The sequence below is a fragment of the Tarenaya hassleriana genome, unplaced genomic scaffold (genome assembly GCF_000463585.1).
Source record: "Tarenaya hassleriana unplaced genomic scaffold, ASM46358v1 Cleome12, whole genome shotgun sequence".
Classification (NCBI taxonomy): domain Eukaryota; kingdom Viridiplantae; phylum Streptophyta; class Magnoliopsida; order Brassicales; family Cleomaceae; genus Tarenaya; species Tarenaya hassleriana.
Genome location: NW_010962392.1, coordinates 1,172,436 through 1,193,988, shown reverse-complemented (window position 1 = coordinate 1,193,988; position 21,553 = coordinate 1,172,436). Strand labels below are relative to the sequence as shown.

General features: G+C 37.7%; 5 protein-coding genes across 7 annotated transcripts; 1 reads left to right on the top strand and 4 right to left on the bottom strand.

Annotated features, from left to right (window-relative positions):
• Window positions 1-110: 110 nt before the first annotated feature.
• Window positions 111-3,106, bottom strand: LOC104806381 (cysteine-rich receptor-like protein kinase 10). Its single transcript, XM_010531253.1, has 7 exons — window positions 2,191-3,106; window positions 1,962-2,099; window positions 1,740-1,861; window positions 1,436-1,646; window positions 1,094-1,331; window positions 669-822; window positions 111-591 (listed from the first exon to the last, which is right to left on the bottom strand). Exons 1-7 carry the CDS (start codon window positions 3,023-3,025, stop codon window positions 286-288), a joined length of 2,004 nt encoding a protein of 667 aa, XP_010529555.1. The 5' UTR covers window positions 3,026-3,106; the 3' UTR covers window positions 111-285.
• Window positions 3,107-3,944: 838 nt separating this feature from the next.
• On the bottom strand, window positions 3,945-4,740 carry LOC104806380 (cysteine-rich receptor-like protein kinase 18). Its single transcript, XM_010531252.1, has 2 exons — window positions 4,494-4,740; window positions 3,945-4,414 (listed from the first exon to the last, which is right to left on the bottom strand). Exons 1-2 carry the CDS (start codon window positions 4,638-4,640, stop codon window positions 4,109-4,111), a joined length of 453 nt encoding a protein of 150 aa, XP_010529554.1. The 5' UTR covers window positions 4,641-4,740; the 3' UTR covers window positions 3,945-4,108.
• Window positions 4,741-6,279: 1,539 nt separating this feature from the next.
• LOC104806379 (pathogenesis-related protein R major form-like) lies at window positions 6,280-7,496 on the bottom strand. Its single transcript, XM_010531251.2, has 2 exons — window positions 6,990-7,496; window positions 6,280-6,692 (listed from the first exon to the last, which is right to left on the bottom strand). The coding sequence occupies exons 1-2, from the start codon at window positions 7,442-7,444 to the stop codon at window positions 6,449-6,451; spliced, it is 699 nt and encodes a 232-aa protein (XP_010529553.1). The 5' UTR covers window positions 7,445-7,496; the 3' UTR covers window positions 6,280-6,448.
• A 2,242-nt stretch (window positions 7,497-9,738) lies between these two features.
• Window positions 9,739-11,422, top strand: LOC104806378 (CASP-like protein 4A4). The gene is made up of 3 exons (XM_010531250.2): window positions 9,739-10,277; window positions 10,839-10,974; window positions 11,089-11,422. The coding sequence occupies exons 1-3, from the start codon at window positions 9,955-9,957 to the stop codon at window positions 11,278-11,280; spliced, it is 651 nt and encodes a 216-aa protein (XP_010529552.1). The 5' UTR covers window positions 9,739-9,954; the 3' UTR covers window positions 11,281-11,422.
• A 563-nt stretch (window positions 11,423-11,985) lies between these two features.
• LOC104806377 lies at window positions 11,986-21,428 on the bottom strand. Of its 3 annotated transcripts, XM_010531247.1 has the most exons (26): window positions 21,094-21,428; window positions 20,660-20,724; window positions 19,855-20,110; window positions 19,666-19,732; window positions 19,395-19,542; window positions 19,032-19,199; window positions 18,424-18,522; window positions 18,099-18,308; window positions 17,916-18,017; window positions 17,242-17,472; window positions 16,884-16,958; window positions 16,316-16,402; window positions 15,987-16,172; window positions 15,740-15,895; window positions 15,517-15,609; window positions 15,160-15,231; window positions 14,776-14,893; window positions 14,344-14,516; window positions 14,133-14,217; window positions 13,882-14,016; window positions 13,384-13,490; window positions 13,217-13,294; window positions 13,036-13,131; window positions 12,650-12,745; window positions 12,350-12,536; window positions 11,986-12,264 (listed from the first exon to the last, which is right to left on the bottom strand). In XM_010531247.1, exons 1-26 carry the CDS (start codon window positions 21,275-21,277, stop codon window positions 12,110-12,112), a joined length of 3,429 nt encoding a protein of 1,142 aa, XP_010529549.1. In that variant the 5' UTR covers window positions 21,278-21,428; the 3' UTR covers window positions 11,986-12,109. The 3 variants fall into 3 exon arrangements, with proteins under 3 accessions (XP_010529549.1, XP_010529550.1, XP_010529551.1); XM_010531248.1 differs by lacking the exon at window positions 21,094-21,428 and having other exon boundaries at window positions 19,855-20,064; XM_010531249.1 differs by lacking the exons at window positions 20,660-20,724; window positions 21,094-21,428 and having other exon boundaries at window positions 19,666-19,743; window positions 19,855-19,947.
• Window positions 21,429-21,553: the final 125 nt, after the last annotated feature.

The following is a 21,553-nucleotide window of genomic DNA, read 5'->3' as shown; positions in this document are numbered from 1 at the left end:
GGAATTTGCAAGGTTAAAAACAGTTTAAAAGAGGTGTATTAACATTAAGCGGCTAATCCAAGATTTTTATTAGGTGGCTCAACTTGTAAAGCGTGAGACAAATCTATTTCTCATGCAAAACCATGCCGACAGAGATTAGTTAAGACAGCTAATGAGTATCTGTTTTTTTTTTATAACCAGATATCAACCACCCTGCAATTCTTCTTGTGAATAGTCTCTGCTGCAAAGATCTGCTATCCACGTGAATCAACATTGCTCTGTAGTACATCACAAGAACTTATGTTTTCAACGAGGTCCGAACTCAGTAACCGTTGCATCATTGATAGAACAAAGAATAGAGTTGTTTGTAGATCGAATAGTCCCCACTCCGTTTCCGAAGAAAAATCCGGGCGTTTGAGGATCTGGAAGATTGATCGAAAAATTTGTTAGCATCTGATGGATTGTTGATAATGTTGGACGTTTAGCCGGATCTTCTTGAACGCATAATAGACCGATATGTATGCATCTAATCACTTCCTCTTTCTGATAATCCTCTCCAATAATTGCGTCCACCAGTTCTAGCGGTGAACCATTACTCCATTGCCTCCAAGCCTAAATCGAGCGTTATTCAATTAGCATCCAAAATCGTGATGTCTGAAAAAAGAAGTTTGATGATCATTAGTACTCACATATGTGACCAAGTTGTCAACAGTATCATCCATTCGGTAGAAACTGCTATTCTTCTTGCCGGTTATAATCTCCAAGACTAAGACTCCAAAGCTGTACACGTCAGACTTCATGGAGAATTGGCCATACATTGCATATTCTGGAGACATGTAACCGCTGAAACATATAGAAAACATATAGAAAACCTTGAGTATGTAACCTAATTTGGATAGTTTAACTAGTGAAAAGAGGATGCAAAACCTCTGTTCCACCCCCAAAATCGAACTGAATCTTAGGAGGGAATATTCACATAGCTTCCTTCCGGATTTGAGATTAGTGTGTGTCTCGACTCAAAATATCCAGTTACCCAAAAAGAACCCTTGAGTATGTATGCACCATTGGTTAATTAATGCAAACTACAGTTTCAGACATTAAAGGCAAAACTTACTAGGTTCCAACTACCCTTCTCGTATTTGCTTCGGTTTGGTCCATCCCAAAAATCCTCGCCATTCCAAAGTCTGCAATTTTCGGATTCATATTAGAGTCTATGAGAATGTTACTTGCTTTGAGGTCGCGGTGTATGATTGTGAGGCGTGAATCTTGATGGAGATAAAGAATTCCTCGAGTAATCCCTCCAATGATCTTGTATCGTGTGCGCCAATCCAATTGACCTTGCCTTGTAGTGTCTGCATCACCGTTAGCAATAACGTTTTAACATACGGGCTTCGAAAAATGATTTAAATATCTTTAGCATTCAAGGGATTCAACCAAGTTACAGAGTGCAACATACCAAATAGGAAATAATCGAGGCTTTTATTGGGCACAAACTCGAAGACAAGTATCTTTTCTTCTCCTTCCACGCAAAAACCGAGAAGCCTAACCAGATTTCTGTGTTGAAGTTTTGCCACAAGAACAACCTCATTCTTGAACTCGTTTTCACCTTGATCCGATGTTTTCGACAGTCTCTTCACTGCAACTTCTGTTCCGTTTGGTAATGTACCCTGCAAACATCCGAAACCAGACACTATAGTTGGCATTATTTGAGGGCAAAAAATCCAAAAGAAGCAGAAAAAATCAATCTTTTTTTCTAATACCTTGAACACTTCACCAAATCCACCTTGACCGAGCCTATTCCTCTGCGAAAACTTATATGTCGCAGCTTCAATCGTTTTAAAATCAAATTGCAGCGAGCCTACGGCTGTAATGTCATCCCCATCTGCAGAATGCAAGTGCAGTGTTATGCGTTAAGAAAATAAGCTCGCCAAAGTTTTCGAGATGGGAAATATTAAGATTTTTTATCATCGAGATCAATATACCATCATCTGCAGGCGCTGTATCATATGTCTTCCTTCCTCTCTTTGCGACGAAACAGTAACCGGCTATGAAAACCGGGAAAGCGATAGCAACGGCTACAGCAACAATGATGATTCTCACAAAAGATTTTCCACCTTTCCCTGCATTTACAAAAGGAATAACGGAATTCTTGGCTTCAATATGTTACCCCAAAACAACCTCTAGAAACAAGCGAGAGGGCAGTTTTCTGACCAGATGGAGGCGGAACAATGTTCTGTTCAGAGGGCGGTGGAACATTCTTCTGTTCAGGCGGCGGTGGAACAGTGTTCCGGCCAGGCGGTTGAGGAGTTACAAAGGCGGTTTCGTTAGACGGGTGGAGCTCGTACCTTGAGTTACAACTCGGAAGAAGAAGCCTTGCCCCATATCTACCGCGAGGTAATCCATTGATGGATTGTTTCAGACAGTCGTCACAGTCTTGTCTTGTGAGATCTAGAGTGCACTGTACCAGTCCGGACAACGTCTGATTCGCTGAGAAGTTAGCGTTCTTCACCGAGAACATTCTGGAATTATTCACGGCCTCATCTGCGGCCTGGTTCAGCGTTGAGACGAGCAAATCATTGAACCGATCCGATTCGTCAGAGGAAACGTTTTTAGGGTTCGTCATTATGATCACACCTCCTGTAACAGAGTTCGAGGGGAAGTTTCTGTAAGAGTACCGAAGCATACACTCGTCATACCAGATCAGAACCTCGTTCTCTCTCGGACAGCGATTCTGAGTGTAGTTGCCTGCGAACATAACGCAGTCACGGCAGATTTCCGCCGGGACGTCTCCCCGGCAGAGGAAAAGTCCGTTCACCATGTCGGGGCTATTTCCCGCCGCCGTGTTCTGGAACGCGGAGGTGTCGGTAGAAAGAATGTTCAAAAGGGTTCTGAGGTTTCTGGAGTAAGTGCTGTTTCTTGTATATGTCGTGTTCGAACATGTGTGGTATACGTAAGTAGGATCATCTGCAGAAACCCTCAAGCTTGTGATGATGATGATGATGATGATGACGATGATGGAGGAGGCCACATAGGAGTGAGACGGCATGTTCAATTACATAATTCTTTTGCGCCTTCTTCGTTTTCGTATAACATAACTTAGGAGATGGTTTTAGTTTCTTTTGCAACAATTCTGAGATTGACTTGCAAAGAATACAAGTCAAAGTATACTTCCTGTTCTTTTTAGCTGTCCATGGTCCCCGAAACTATATAACTTTGTTCTGTAATTGTTTGTATGTCTGTGAAAATATATGATTTCTATTACAGATCATTGCTGAAAAAAAAAACAATGACAAATGAATGCAACCATGAAATAAAAATCGACCAAATTGGCGGCATAATTTATGTGAAAAATCCGTGACGGAAAAAATCACAGACATACCATAGAGAAACAAAAACTAAATTTATACGGAAGAATCGTGAAATTCCAATATGTAATATCTTCTCTTTTTTGTTTTGGTAAACAAATGTGTAATATCTATATTATCATTAAATTAATCTCTTGCGGTCTCTATATTTATTTTCTTATAATTTCTCCTTTTTTGATAATTTATATGTATATATATATATAAACATTTACACTCTTTTAATAATAACAATTCTCTACAGCTTTATCAAATCCTATCATAAAAAACATAGTATTGAAGATACAGTGAACCAAACTGAATACCAAAAAATAACATTAAAAAATTCATATAATTTACAAGTTCATCTTAATCGTAATTCCAACCTCTTGGAACAATACAGAAACCAATCAGTTTATTTGTATCAAAATCGCATATATTATAAATTCGAATCAGACCGTCCAGTAGTCAGATTCAGCTGCGGAAATGCAGACCAGCTAGTTGTTGGGCCCACAAACATCCAACCTTTGAATTTTCTGCGTTGCGACAAAATTGAAATCACTAGGATCCTTCGTAATGGACGAAGACCGAAAACTATTGATAACTATATAAAACAAAAATGAAATAATAGTTAGCTTATACATCACGTTGGATTTGGAAAAAAATAATACAGAGCTCCTCTTTAAAAAAAAAAAAATATAATTTACATTTCATTAAAAAGAAACATGACTTTTTTGAATGGGGTGATACGTGGATGAAATCGCACAACATCAAGAGAACTTATTTCTTCAACGAGGCCCGAACTCAGTAACCGTCGCATCATTGATAGAACAAAGAATAGAGTCGTTTGTAGATCGAACAGTCCCCACTCCGTTTCCGAAGAAAAATCCGGGCGTTTGAGGATCTGGAAGACAGATCGAGGAACTCGTGAGCATCTGATGGATGGTCGACAACGTTGGACGCTTAGCGGGATCTTCTTGAACGCATAATACACCGATGTGTATGCATCTAACAGCTTCCTCCTTCGGGTAATTTTCTCCGATAATCGGGTCCACGAGTTCCAGCGGCGAGCCACTGCTCCACTGCCTCCAAGCCTAATCCGGGCGTCCAACAATTCGTATTCAAAAGGGTATTTATTCTCGGAAAAGGAGTTTGATGATCGAGAATACTCACATATGTGATCAGGTTGTCGACGGTATCGTCCATTTGGTAGAAGTTGCTGTTCTTCTTGCCGCTTATGATCTCCAGAACTAACACTCCCAAGCTGTATACATCGGATTTCATGGAGAATTGCCCATACATTGCATACTCTGGCGACATGTAACCGCTGAAACATATAGATAGATACCCCTTGAGTTTATAGAGAACGATCTTAGTTAACGCACCCCACTGGTTATATTCATATCCAATCGGATATTTTTTTTAATCGGTTCGAATCGGTTCGGTTCGGATTATCTAAACAAAAACGATAAAAAAATTCAAACAATTATCTTATAAAAATGTCAAAAACAACATTAAAATACATATATATTTCGTTTTAGTATGTACCATGTTTATAAAACAATATCATTATACTAATTTTTATTCGGCCACGGTTAATTCAGGGTCGGTTTACAGTTATTTTGGGTTCGATTATTTCGGATTCGGATATCTCGGGTTTGAAATATTCATATCTAATCGAGTATATTATTTTAATCAATTTGGTTCGGTTCGGTATTTCGGGTTCGGGTATTTAGCCTACCCCTAATTATTACATATACGGTATACCATTAATTTGAACATATATTACGTTTTAACCTATACATAAATAATTTTTTATTTAAAAAAAATCTATTTCTAAGTTTGTGATATGGCATGTTCCTTTTAGTTCTTTTTAAAAATTTCTCAACACTTTAAACAAACTATATTCCGAAGTATTTGAAATATCTTATGTGTATAAAAAATATATATATAACTTGGGAATGATGTCATGTTATTGTTGTTGTTGTATAAAAAAATATAAAATACAGCCAACAATATCTGAATAGATATATGTTCGAATATGCTAATTATATTTTCTGAAAAAATCTTGATAAGTTTTTCTACTATTTTTCTAATTTATTTTTTATTATTTTGTAAATTGTTTTAACATTTTCGTGTTAAGTTAATTAGCATAAAATTTCTCAATTTCCCTTTTTCAGAAAATAAAAGATATCTTGAAAATTTGTTATCTAAAAATATTCAAATAGTATATGGATAAGAAATAGGGGTGTTAATCGGGCCGGTCCGGTCCGAACCCGCACTCGGCCCAGAAGTTTCGGGTTTGGGCTCGGACCGGCCCGATTTTTTTCGGCCCTATATAATTAAGTCTGAAGCCCGGCCTTATACACTTCGGGTTCGGGTCGGGCCGGGCCGAGCTGGCCTGTGAATTTTCTTTATAATTTTTTTTCCTTTTTTTTCTTTTTAAATTTTCGGGCTTTTGGGCCGGCCCAACTCGAATCCGAAACCCGATTTTTTTCGGGCTTTTGGGCCGGCCCAACTCGAATCCGAAACCCGATTTTTTTCGGGCAAGGAAATTTCAGTCCGAAACCCACTATTTTTCGGGATGGACCAGGCCGGACTTCGGACCTCGGGCCCAAATTGACACCCAAACATTGGAATATGCTCGGCATGGAATGGAATCGAGTGAAACATTTAGTGGTCCATATTCAGGCCCATCAAGGGTCCACATCTCGACCCATACCAGTGAGCTCCAACACTCGTTTGAACCTACTGAGTGGCTAAGAGGGTTACATACACCTGTTGTTGTTGGTCACATATGTGTGCATGGCATTTTTATATTTCCATTTGTATGATATGCATTAGTAGTTTTTTCGCTCATTTTTTTTTAAATTTTACTTGCAAACTTATTCTCTAAATTAACAATAAATATACTCCATAATCACGCATACTTTACGAAAAAATTATATAAAAACGGATATAATTAACACTGAAAATATTCTTCTTCATTTAGACGATATAGGAACTCGTGACTACATCGTTGAGGAGCATTATTTATTCAGGATTACACACATAATGTGACCAAAATCACTATTATAGTCACCACATGTTTCACACATTATTGTATTTATAATGATTTATATATAAGTTCATGGGCAGAAAATGACTTTGTAATTGGTTCCGGTAGGGCACGTGAAGAGGCTGGTTGGATCGTCCTTGGGATAGCTGTAGGCATCGGGACAACGTTGTTTGAAGAACCGAGAGAGATCGGTGGGCTGACAGTTGCCCGAGTTGCAACAATGCTCTTCTGTCTTCAACACCGGACATGGCCCATTACATGCGTTGTTCATCCTTAACTGTGCAGGGCATTCTCCAATAATATTTCCTACGCACCTGAAAAAAAAAGATATCAAATATAGGAATTAAAAAAAAAAACTATATAGAGAGAGACAAAACTATCGAGAAAAACGTAATTTAATTTAAGGTAAAATCCTATAAAAAAAATACACAACTTTTAAAATCGAAAACAGTTTTCTACACGATTTGAGATATTGAATATTGCTTTCGTTTAAGAGTTGAATTATATATATATTTCAACATTTGATGTATTTATTTGTTAGATTAAAAGTTCGTGTGTGGTTTTATACATTTGATAAAATTCGTATATTTTTATGGGGTTATTATAGTTACCTGATGACTCGGCTGCACTGTGGAGAATTTGAGCTGAACTCCATGGGGAGATTAAACCCATCGATCACGGAGATATCGATGAAATCTTGATTGGCGAATCCACCAATGGTGTACTCAGCCAGAGTGTTGGGTGCTTGCCCATAAGACGTGCACTCGAGAGCCCCGTTGCAGTCACCGGTCTCGCAACTACCTCGACCAGAGCCGTCGAAATTACAATTGGTCCGACCCCAAATGCGACCTTGGGTGGTGCCTGGATCAGCCGTCACGGTCCACGTCTCGCCCTGGCCTAGACGCCTCCCACTGGCCGGCTTGCCCGGTGCTGACGAGGCTGCCCACACTGGCTGCTGGCAATTGTTTCTCACCTCGAATGTGGCCGCTTTGGACACAATCGCAAAGTTTAGGGTCACAAATGCAAATAAGAAAAAGATCGTTGGGGTAGATTTGAGAGAATCCATTCTTTTGCTGCTTGAGAAGCTAAGGGAATGCTTAAATCAAATGTGTGGTTTTGTTCCAACCGAGGTGTGGTGCTTTTATATAGGGTGTAGCCCCAGGGGTAATAGCGTAATTCTCGTCGTGAAATATATATCGTTGGAAACTATAGATGTAATCCCCAGGGGTAATAACGTAATTCTCAGCATGGAAACAATCGATATTGTCGATGGCTTTTGCTTGACTTGGTAAACGAAGACTAGGACAAGTCTCGGTCAAGCTATGGAAATTTTCCTACGAGTTAGGCAGCTCAGAACGTGCCGTGTTCCCGATCAATACAAGAAAAATTACAGTCACTTACACGAAGATCATTCCTCTAGTCTGACGAGGTAATGGGTTTAACACTCGAGAATATGAGTTTTCCCCGAGTGTATCAATTCCAGACTGTTTTGCAGGTTATTGCGTGAAATCTATGATTCTATCCACACCCGAAGAATTGTGGTGGTTTCTTTTGTTAAAAAAAAATCGGAAAAGATAATCAAATTTTTATATTCAAACAAAAGGAATTTTAAAATATTTAGATATATATGCACTCAGATATTTTTTTTATAACGGAGGACTCTAAGTACTATCCTTTAGACGTGCTGACTAGATAGATCTCCGACTTGCGATCAGTCTTTGTATATATATATAGACCTTAATTGATCCAGAAATTACATCTCTCCCTAACAAAAAGAATCGAACATCCGACCTTCAAATGCTTACCACTCGACCACCCATTGTTGGGTCAGTGAGGCTTGTTTCACTATGAATTGAGTTTATAAAATTATTAAATCTTATATATGCTATTAAATTCGTCTGATGATAATGCAAAACGTGGCGTAGATGTTTCGTTGTGCGAGAGGGACATCACCCGTTTACGTGTCTTAGTTTGGTTTGGAGACTAGAGCCACTCAGGTCAGACCAAAACCCTAAAACACGCACTAAAATCCAATCGTTTATTACACGACATTTCAAAATCTTGTTTGAACACTCGAAAATATTCATTAGCGGTATTTCAATCTCCTTTAAAAATGATCTGTATATCAGAACATGTCAAATATACAACATATCTCAATCCATTGCTTCATACGAAAATGACAGGTTACACGTAGAGATCTTTTAAAATAGAACGTAGGGAAGTATATGAAACTTGTCAAATTGCCAAAATAAAATCTAAACTATTTTCTTTCAACGTAAATTCCGAAATGTTGTTAATTAAATAAATAAATCCCAACTTTTAAATTCATGTGTCATAGTTAACCCTCAACGCTGACTTGGTATTTCGAACGATGACATATCAATTTTGATTCCGACTAAACGTTACTATTCACCGGTCATGTCATCGTCAATATACAAGTCATATCTTTCTATTACAAAATCAATATAAATATTTATATACACTACTACTATTTATATATTTAGTCTAGAGACCACTACTACTGTTTGTGTATATATATATATATATATATATATGGAAAATCCCCAAAAAAATCAACTTTTCAATTTTGAAAAAACAAATCTAAATTATTTTTGGAGTTAAAACAACACTAAACTATTTAAATTTTCCAAAATAATACGTGAAATATTCGATGAGATATTAAACAATTCGAATTGATGTTTCTTACAGATGTGCCAATGTGACGTGCAAAATTTTTTTCTGTAATGCCACGTCAGTATCCATGTTGGAAACAGAGTGTCAATTAAAAAATAAAAACCAAAATTTGGTTTAGAGTGAATCGGAAATTCGAACCGGTTTATTAAATCTGAATTTTTTTTTTTTATCAAATTCCATATGTATACCGGAGAGAGAGAGTCATTTTTCAGATTGAAACCCTAGGGATTACAAATTAGGCATTGATTTTTCTTCCATGTGGGTCCCAAGGCCACAAAAGAACATCAATAAAAGGGCTGCGGTAAAGAAATCGTAGTTAACTCAAAAACAAAATCCAAGAATAAAAAAATAACTCAAAAACAACTATGAACAAATCGTAATTTTAACCACTAGATGACAAGTGTCGCGTAATTGATCATGTAATCTTGGTATACGCCATATGCTTACGTGGCATAGCGTCATAGGAAGCAATTATTCATATATACATATAGTCAATATTAAAAAGCAACTACCAAACGATGAACAAGACGAGAGATTTCGAGGAAACTCCATTGCCCTTTTTTATATATAAAAATTTATCAACATGTTAAATTATAAATCACAATAAACCAGGATACCATAAGATGTATGTATACGTACTACTATAAAAACATATATTATACCAAATAATTTATAAGCATGTAGTTTACATACGGAAAATTGGTCATCAGACAAGCATATAATATATAAGATTAACAAATTTCCGCTAAAACTTCGTGGAAAACCTCTAATTATAAAATATAAATCAAACCCAGACACACTTCAACCATCAAGTTTCAGTTTTCGGCTCAGACAAATATCAATTTCTGTTCGAATTTATATTATCACATACGTATCTAAAGGATGAAAGAGCACAGCGATCACGTAGTAGTGATAGCCTGCGCATCTCCGGTAGCTGACGGTGGCACAACGGCGGCGATTCAGTCTCCCTTTCCATCTCCGGCGACCGTTCCAGCGATGACGCCGTCGCCGTTCGCCGTATCCGTCGCGTCGACGAGGTTCAGTTCCCGGCGGCGGCCGTCGGATCATGTGTCGGGCGTCGTTCTCCGGTTCATGGCTCTCGTCTTCTCCTTCGTCTCTGCTCTTTCGCTGGCTATTCAGACGCCGTCGTCGAGACCAAGACATCGGAATCAGAGTTCCGGTTTCGCTGCTCATCCTGAACTCGTGTAAGCAATTTTTAACTTTTTCATTGACAAAAAAAAATAACCTTTTTAATATGGTATTGTAATTATGATTAAAAAAATATGTATTAATTGGGATGCCTGTAAGTTTAGATCACACCACAAAGTAAGAATTCCAAGTTTGTAACATAGGATCGCATTTGAACAATATTTTTTAACCATGAAATGAAACCACATAAGTTTTAATAGACCTTTAACTATTAATAAAATTTCTCCCCTTGTTATATTAATCGGTCCATTGACCAACATTTCTTATGTGTAAACAATGACAGGCAAAAACTATATTTTATATGAATGAAAAGGAAATCCTTTAGAGATGAGATAATTGGTCATATAAAAGTAAGAATCTTTGTTTATTTCATGCAATTAGTAAAGAAATTAATTGTACTATATGTTAAATTATTATATATAACCAAAATTCATGGGGGGGAGGCAGGTCGTTTTAACATGAATATACGTTTGATGGATGATATAATCTAGATCATTGATCCACCATCATACATGAAATAAGAGGGTAATTAAGAAGGAATAAAATAATGCGTGCAGGTATTGTTTTGGGGTGGCCTTGACAGCATTCTTGTACTCAGCTCTGCAAACATTCAAAGGAGTTTGTGATGTTTCCCACAGAGGAGTTTTAATCTCCGATTCCCTCTCTGATTATGCCAGCTTCATCCTCGACCAGGTTCTCCTAAATCTCTCTCTCTCTCTCTCTCTTGTGTGTGTATATATATGTATATGTAAGTATATGTATTCTGATATGTTGTTTGTGTGCATGAATTAATGAATACGTACACAGATAATGTGTTATCTTCTGGTGTCATCCTCTTCGGTGGCAATTGCAAAGATCCAAGATATGGATGGAGAAGACATGAAAACACTGAGAAAGGGTTCCATTGTATCGGCTTCGATGTCATTCTTAGCTTTCTTTGTCTTGGCCATTTCTTGTCTCTTCTCTGGTTACAAGCTTTGCAAGAGATTCATTTGGTAACAACCTCTCTCTCTCTCTATATAGATATACATATATATATATATAGAGAGAGAGAGAGAGGGGCGTGTGTGTTTAAATGTTTTTGTTGTTTTAGAAGACATGTACAATTGGTCTATAATGTGTTTACCAACTCTCACTTTCATTGATATTTTATCTACATGAGTGTTATGCGGAGAACAAGTAACATTTCCTGAAGGATTCTGAGGTTGGGAAGCACGTGAGCCTAATAAAGCCCACTAACTTGAAACTTGATGTTAGGACTTTGGTTTCATCGAAACTATTGGGCCTTCATTTCGGGTTATAATTGGGCTGCCACACGAACCTAGACCCTAAACCCTAAAACTTACACATAAATATTAAAACTTTTTAAAAACTTCCAAATAAAACTAAAATCTATTTTTTAAAAACTTTCAAATAAAACCAAAATCTATTAACGACGTTTAATTTATAACGGAATCCATAAAAAATTGATGATTTAGTATTCTGAAACGTTAAACACCGTTAACAAATATTATTTAATTTGAAAGATTTTCAAAAGTTTAGATATTTTTACGAAAGTTTAAAAAAAAATCAGATATTTATTTGAGAATTTTATAGTTTAGACATTTATATGAAAATTTTACAAAAATTCAAATATTTATATATGATTTTTCTTTTTTCTTTTTATTTTTTTTTCCAGATTTTGTATCATTTAAAAAGTTAATGTTAGTTAAGGTAGGAGTGGCCTTTTTGGGATTATGTAAAATTGAATCAAACACCATAAAATTATGTGAAATTGTTTGATGTCTATGAGGAACATGGTGGGTTCTTCTCGTCTTTGGTCACAATTCTACCATCCCGAGTTGTTCCTGATTTCAGATGTAGCTTCTTGGATCTTCTTCTTGATGGAACTGAAGCTACTCTGGCTCGTTCTGCTCCAGCGGGACGATGTGCTCCTCACGATTTCCGAGAAAGCGGGCAGGTTTGATGCCAGATCTTCATACTCTGCCAAGAACACACAAGTGAAACGGTCGAATCAACGATTTTTGTTCGGCTGTTGTGGTTTTTGGCAACTTGTTATGGTATTTACCTGATGACATGGGGAGCTCATACTGGCGTTTCAAGAACTTGGAGGCAGTATGGTCTTTTTTGTGGCAGAGAACTCTCACCAGAGTGCGGGCGTCCTCCATGCCCCGTGACCGCCCTCGTTTCTCTGAGCTCACTCCCATGGAGACGAGCTCGCTCGCCGTCATCAGCATCTGTATCAGCATTTCGCTCTGCCGCCAAGAAGACGGACGGACCAAAGGCTCGCATCAGTTGTTTCGTTATCTCTTTCATTTTCGACAAAATGGATATTTTTATGCTTTCACAGGAGAAAGAAATGTGTTACCTCAAGAGAGTACAAGTCGAGAATCTGTTCAGCCAGTTTGGCTTCTTGCTCGACTAGCGTACGGGGAAGACCCTCACCTTCAGCGATGAAGAACTCCTACGAGAATGAATGGAAGTGGTTAGTATTTGAAATTGCAATTTGCAACCGCTGGTTATGACCATGATCAGAGATGGCTCATAGGAAGCACTGGAATTTATTTGGTGAATTTCTTGTACTGTTTACTCCGTCATTTGATAGAAATAAGATTGAAACGGAGAAACCAAGTTTATCGTACAGCTCGAAATTGGAATCAATCAGGAGAACAAATTCCAATTCGAAATCTGATGAGGAACTTTGCCATAAAAATAGAATTGCATTTGGAAAAAGCAAATCAAATCATTGCACACCTTCAAAATGGTGAGATCCTCTTCCATCAAGGGGATGTCTGAATCCGAAAATGCACGGGTTGGCCCTCCATCAAGTAGAACTCGGACATAGGCTTCCTGTATGAAGAGAAGCGTAAATAAGAAGAAATGGGCATATATGCTTTTGGCATCACATCGATGGTATGGATAAGAGTGGGTATACCAATGCGGCTTGGCAGATGCTTAAGACCACCATGTCTCTCGAGTCTTCCTCAATCAAACTGCATACACTGTCCAGGACCTGTTCATTGTAATCCTCAATATAAATAAGCAATTTCAGTAAAATCAGAGTACCAGGGTGAGAAAAAGACAAGACTGCAAGGTGTTTACAGAATCAATATGAGGGAGTAATCCTTCCAAGCGAGACCCTTCGACACTGCCGCGATATAGCTGAACCAGGAACATGTCTCTCAGATCCCAGAATATGGCTCTTGCTCCTGTTAGTAGAAACATATACTCAAACTTAGGAGTGTATAATACTCATTAGTGTCAGCCATATCGAACATTTCCCATCCATGAACTGATCTCGGATTGTGCATATTAAAACTGTGAAATATGTATCATACCAAACTTAAAAAGAACATAACAATATATTTATGGTCTGTTCATGAGCATCACGGATACATAAATATAAATATAAGAATGTTATTGCATTTTTCTTTAGCGGATAAGAGAATGATCTATCACGCAATAACAATGTTGGAATTTACGGAAACTAGAGGTAAAGGGAAAAGATGATGTGGAAAACCGCTTTAACTTAGCTAACCCTACCAGCTCAGCTGAAATTTGATGGAGCAACATAACCATGACGTTCTGCAATTAGCTTACCGATTAAGTTGCAGGTTTTGGCTATGCAATTGGCGGTTGTATCCCTGAGGCTGTCGTAGGTCGTAGCAAAGAGTTCATCAACAGCTTCACTATGTGTCAACGAATTCTCCTCTGAGGTTTCGTCTATCTCATTTTCTGAAACAAGGGGCACAAAGATGGAGCGGAAAGTGCATATTTCAACATCAAGAGACAAAAAAAAAAATGAAGAAAATAATAATCCTCTAAGGCTAGATCATAGTTACGGTTCTTACTTGATCTCTTGGCATGAGAGGATCGGACAAGCGCCCAAGCTTTTCTTATACCATCTTCCGTAGTACCAATTTGTTTCTGGATATACTGATCCAAAAACAAAGAACAAACGAAATAAATACTTTTTTCCTTTATTTTGTATGTTTTTTAGTTTTAGTTGATAACTAGATAAAGGTCTTTTAGATAGCAAAGATTGGGAAAACAAACACTTACACGAAGTGTATTCAATCTTATACAAAACTTTGGTATTGTCAACTCATCCAACTTTTTAAGCACTTTATCATCTGGTCCTGTAAACTCAAGTGACTTCCTCCTCATGACTGGCATAACAGCTTCGGCAAATCGAGTTAGAGGAGGTGCAGGTGGATATAGATGCTTCTTGTCAACTGCCCATATAAGCACTATCATCAATATATTGCAATATATTTTGCGAATAGAACATATAATATTCATTTTAGTAGGTTCACTGGACGATATTGTAACCCAATTCAAGCACCTGTTGAAAAAGCCCAACAAAAAATCTACATGGTGTGCACCTAGGCATATACATGCTTGAGTTGAGAGTGTTTCACTACACGTATCGACATAGAGATGTAAAATCTAATGCAATTGTGTAAGGATGTAGGCTCGGTTGATATTCAATACCTAGTTGACTGAGAAATCTCTGTAGATAAGCATCCAAACTATGATAGATTATCGAGAGAAGCGCCTGGAGATGTGTGATGTCCAAAGAAAGATTCAAACCAAATAGCTGAGACACGGTCTGCAAAACAAGTGAGATGAGAAAGGAAGGAGATCAATAAATTGTCTATTGTACCAAAGAATAATGGTGGAAGAAAAAAATTATGCACAATAGAAGTAAAGCTAGAATCTGACAAAAACAATCTACTTTAGAATTTCCCGAGGTGGCATCCAAAAGCATGATACATAAACCACAATGCTGAACTCGTTTTTCGTTGCAGGATAAGTTGAGCCTATGCTACGTCTCAAGGATTTACAGTGTTTTGCCAGATGATCTCATGATAGTACCTCTTCTATAATCCTGAATACTTCCACGATTGATGCGGCTTGTCTTTGATGAAATGATAGAGGATCCCACTCCTGCATATACAAGAAGCATTTTAACTAAAGTTCTATTTCCAGGGTTGTCTGGTTTTAGAAGGTGACACAAGGGCTAGAAAGGGTTTTCATTATATCAGTGCTTTTCACTTGATTAGTCAACTTCTAAACTCTAGATGTTACATCTTTCTATAGGTAACACCGCCAAGGTTAACAGTGATTAATCAACATTAGCTCCAATTCTGAACCGTGATTCTATCTTTGTCTAGAACCAGAAGACAGAAACCCGTAAGTGTGTTGCAAACTTGCAAATAAAAACAATCAAACCTCTATGTCAAATGCTCGCCCGGTCCATTCCAAGATATGATTATGCTGAGAAATAAGCCAGTCAAGCATGATAGGCTTGACAACATCTTCTATCTGCCATAGACAGGCAGGGAAGAGATTGTTATATGACTTATTTTAAGTGACATTCGGGAAAAGAAACTAAAAAACTGGAAAGTGGCACGTTGCTGTATTCAGATCCACATATTTAAAAAAATTCCATAACCTGGTAACGCTTCAACTTCTGGGAGAAAGGTTTCTGCAACTTGGATTTGCTATGAGAATTATACAGCTGAATCAGGTCATCCTCCAAAGTATAGGCAACAGGAATTACTTGTCTAATATCTCCAGAGATGGATGAAATTCCCTTGAGGAAAGGATTCTGCTCAAATAGAACAAAGGATTACATGCAAAGAGAAACCAATAGCAAACTATTTTATCCTCCCATATTGAAAAATTTTGCAGGGACAAACCAGTCTTTCCCCGTAGAACTGGTGCAGCAGCAATGCTGAGATCGTCATACAATCAGGCAACCATTTGGAAAACACAGGAACAAACACATTGATCTCTGTCTTGGCAATGAGCCTTAGTTCATTTGCAAGCAGAGCTAGTGGATGCGATCTTTCAACTTGAGATTTCATGTATGCAGAATGCGCTGCCTAGAAGCATAAATGTATTAACATTTTAGAAGTTGTAATATTGTTTCATTCAATTCATCACTGTTGAAGATTATATGTTACTGCAGTAAAGGCAGAGGCTAACAAAGTATAACAATACAAGATTAACTACGAAACAAACTCACCCTGGCACATGCAGCTTCAATAGAACTCTGAACATAGGATTGTATCTTTTCACTGGCATCATCGCTCAGAGTATCCACTTTGATAAGCTGGAGGAGGAAACTCCCTCAATGAAAAAAGGTCATCCAGATATCCCACCACACAACAAGCACACAATATATAATATTCTACACTTGGCATTCATACGCCCAACTAAACAGTTGATAAATAACATACGATCCATTCTTTTGCATCATCAACAAACACTTGATACGGAACACATATACTTTATGTCAGATATTATGGGACTAATAGCATGACCTGTCAGCCATGAACTTGACTGCTCTAATCTTGGAACAATCACAGTGTTCAAATCTCAGGAGCACATAAATATTTACATCATCAAAATGAAACATGCAGTTTTTGATAGCTAAATCGCTTCTAGAATTATAGCAGGCATAACACTTTTTTCTGAGCCTAGTTCAACTTCTACTGAATCAAAATAAGTCACCGATGTTATAAACAGAAAACAAGAGATTTTTTGCCATAAACAAATAGTGTTGAATGGCAACAGACGTTAGAAAGACTAACCTCACTTTCCGTCCAATCTGCAGGACATCCAACTGTTGATGCCAAGTTCATAAAAATTCCAAAATCACGAGGTTTCTGAAGGGACACAGATTATCAAGAAAGTTATTCAAAGAAATAGTTCAAACAGACAAAAATCTTCTAAGTAACATAACAAAAATGATTGACGAATTTATGACAAATTGAAAGAAAATAATTGTCATTTGAGTAGCGTAGGGAGTAGCAAAAGGATGATAATATTGGTTACCCGGAATACAGAAGACCGACAAATTATGCAGAACTAGATAGAGAAACTTTGCACAGTAGAATTTTTAGTATTTAGTTATAGAAAACGATCGATGACAGAACTGAAAAAACTGACCTGACCAAAATGCAGATGGTAATCCTGAAGTTTATCATCACACCAAACACTGACGGAAAGAAGTATCGCCTTCAGCAGACTTAAACTTCTCTCAGATCCATTGATTTGCCTTGAACATACTAGATGACTTAAATAAAGCTCTTCCTTCGTGTTGTCCTCTTCAACAGAAGTAACTTTCTGCAACTCCCGAGCCGCATTATCTAAAAGCGCAGGTTCGCCTGTACAGACAAACTTCACAGCAAGGAGGCACATCCAGAGCCCATCTTAGACTCTTTTCTGAGAAATTTACAAAGGGCGATTGTACATCTGCAAGTGTGATGTCATATAGAAGGAAACCAAATTCGACATTGCACTCACAATGTCAAGCAACAAAAAGCACACGAGTGTCCGATTGGCTATTTAATTGAGAGTGTAGGTGTATTTAATAGTGGCTCTCCTCAGCAGTGTGTGTGTGTGTGTGCCCATGTGCGCATGGGCAAGCGAGAGAAATAGAATATATCTATTTATTTGTTATAGGGTTTTTATGTGCAATGTCTTATAAAAGGCATACATGCAGAGCATAATATAATCGCCAAACTTTGTAGCATTAGAAAGAGAAATATTGAGACACGTTATCGAATATAAGCCAAGAAAGAAGAACAAAAACCAGTTGGATCAACTGAGACAAGACATACCTGTTGAAAAAGGACCCAACCATATATTGCATTGTGCAGTTCCTCAGTTATGCCCAAAACAGGCCAAATCGACTTCATATGGAAGAGCATTGCCAAAGCGTCCTGATATTTATTTGAAATCAGAAAAAATGTGAACTAGATAACGAGTGAAAAAAAAAGAAAGAAAAAAATAGAAAAATCTACCTCTATGAGTTGACCCTCGTCAAGACTATCAAATATGCCAAATACTAATTTCTCATACAGCCTAACATTCACATGATAGGCACCGGTCCAATAGTGAGTTTCAGCTTCGATTCCGCATCGGCCAGGTAGTGAAGACAACTTCAAAGCCACCTGCCTAATAGATGATAGAACCTCAACACGCAGTGAAGAAGACATCACAACATCCCATTCCTATGCCAACCAAGCAAAAGTATCAGATTTAAGGAAAGAAAAGTCAATTAACCATTGCATCAGATAAAAATCTGCTGTAAGTGAAATACCAAAATTTCAAATTGTGTACACACACCTTTGAATCTCTGATCTTAGCAAGACAATTTTCAACAGTTGCTCGTTCATTTCTCCCCAGACTAGTTGAAAAACAGAGTAGTTCTTCTAGTAAGTTAGCCTGTAGTTGTAATGGGAAAAACAACCAACTCAAAGACTTTAGCAATAATACCTTGCAGATCTGTACCTGTTTTTCACATATTTCATATACAGAATACAGATTGATTACTAAATGCTTACAGACCAGCAGACTAATAGCTACAACGCATAGTAGATTCAATATGCATGCATAACATATGCACAAAAGCTTGCATGTGTTTATTAACATGTCTTGCATTACATTTTGACTTCAGTCATGGTATGGGATTCTGCCAATGTAGTGACACTTCAACATCATAAATTAGGCATACATTGATAAAATTTCAAATGCCTATACATGAGAAGAAATTATAAGACATCCTATCAAGCCAAATCATAGTATTAGAGCAGAAGCACAGAAAGGCAAACAGGAAGACATTAGATCTTACATGAGATTACCATCTAACCAATATCAAACCAAGCCATCCAAAAAATAGCTCAAGTGATTAGTTGACTAAACAACAAGAGAAAACAAGACTGAAAAATGATCACCTGTCTAGTCTTCCAGTTCATGTATAGTTTTTCATTAGGAAAATCTGATTTGAATATCCCAACCAAAAGCCCCAATGCCAACTGTGGTAGATCAATTTGTTCATCTGTCCTCATAGCAGCCAACTGTACCAGATTTCTCCGGATGCATGTATCCATCCTTGATGAAATCTAGTAAGGGAGCAATAAGAAATGATTGAAACTGAAGCGGATACAAAATCCGGATTCATCGAACCATGTGATTAGTAACTTAAAGACTAAAAGACGTGCTATGTCATTTAGGTAAGACCAGAAAACATATTCTCCTTTGCTACAAAAGATTAGTGTGTGACTACACATTGAAGATATAATGGTTTTGAAGCTTGCCTGCATCTGAACACGGAATGTATTGATAAGCTCTGAATGTTTATCAGAGAACTGAGGCTGTAGATTCAGTTTCTCCCTTCTCTTCAAACTTGACAAAAGTTTTAAACTTTTGTCCTTCTTTCTGCTTTGAGTAGAATATGATTCGGAACTGTTCATAAAAAGCACCTAAGAATGTGAACAGAGAAAACACAAAATTGTATCCAGACAATAGCTAGAAATATTAGTGTGTCATAAGTAACCCAATAATAGACATGTAGGAAAGTGGGAGTACCTCGAAAGCAACAAAGAGGCAACCATTATCTCGTACGCTGTTTCTCGCAAATCATCATCCGATAGTCCTTCAAAAACCCTGATATCATGTATCAATTTACTCGAAAGATGGAAACTAAATCAATCCACACACAAACAAATGGAAGATACTCATGGAAAGAATATAAATAACTTTTTCCTAAATAAATACCTGTTCTCAAGGTTGGTAACCCAAGAGGGGTAATTTTGTTAGGTTTCACGGGTTTGACATTAGAAGATTCCTCTTGAAAGATATAGTTGTCTTTAGATGTAGGACTATCAGGAGAGTCAATGTGGGATGACATGCCCGGTCCGTTCTTACTGGGTTTTTTCAAGTTAACTGGAGGGGGAGGCAAACGCCTAGGAGGAGATCCTGCCATATCTGGATTTGATACAAGAAAATAGGAATCTCCTGATTCAGAATGTATCTGCGAATTTAAGCCAGTAAAACAAACAACTTCAACAGCTATAACAGAAAAGATATATGTTATTGTAAAATTGAAGACTTAAACCAAACGAAAAGCAAGGAGTATGTGCTTTCTAAGTTAGTGTTTCAACCTTTACTTAAACATCAATACTTAAAACACCAGTTTGATGGAAGGATAAGACAAAAGCTGTATTCATCTGCCTTACACTACTTTCCAGACTACATCTATAATACTACAGTGATACTCCAAGGTCGTTCCACAGCGGTATCCCATGATTAGTTCCTCATATCTTACTCCCCAAATAGTGAGCAGAAAACATTACAATAAGAACAAGAATATAAGCAGATATCATTAATAGAGCATTTATTAAGCTCAATTTTTGCAATTAAAGCAATGAGACACTTGCCTTCTACTACAAAAGCTCGTCTACAGTGCAACTTGGCTTCAGAGAAAAAAAAAACATAATAAAGCAGACAGAGAATACAGAAACCAACCAACCAACCAAGCCCATTGGACTGAATGATAAGCACAGGATCAATTGTTCCTTACCGTTATTGGATACGAGGACTCAAGATTGTATTGCTCCGTGCCCTTGTATAAATCAACTGCGCTACCTGAGAAGATGTTCACAAGCTCAACAATTACACACCTAGAACCAAGTTTTTTAGCACTAGGATAGTGATGTAGCAGGTGGCCTGATTGGTTACCGAGAAAATCTGAGGGAAACCATAAGAATGAGCAGAAAAACAAGTTTACCCAATTACTCCAATAGCATGGAACCCTTAATCTTCCATCACAATAGCAAATGATAACGAAACAAGTAATAAGTCAAAAATCATTTCAACGACAAGAAAATTGCCAAAAAAAAAAGGGCCAGCAGTCAAGCTTACAGCTGATTCTTTTTCCCTCGGAAACCAAACAGGTAAAGTTAGATATTTTATCGGCAACCAAACAGACCCACAACCGGAGAAGCAGAAACTCACCGGATTTCACGCATTCGAGAACATAATCTGCGCTGAGAGCGTCCAAATCAGCGCCGGAGAGGGAATCTGCGGAATCAGAACGATCCCGGAGATCCGTTATCGAACCCGACGACATGAGAAACTCCAGGAGCTTGCGGCGATCGTCGCGGTAACGCTGCAACAGCGAATTCATCTCCGACTCCATCAGAGTCTACACCACTCAGAGAACATACACGATACACTCTCTAAGATTCTCTACAGATGTTATCGGAGAAGACGAGGGAGAGAGCCGCGGAGAAGCTTCTTGAGCATCCTGCGTGAGGAAAGCTCCCCTTCTCCTCTCGCGAAAGAAGGGAGAACTGAGGGTTTTGGTGGGGGGAGAGGAGCGGAAAAAGGAGAAAGTGTGGAAAGACCAAAACACCCTTAACAAATTCTTTCCATATTTCTCTCCTTGTAACGGTAAAAAAAAAAATTACAGTTC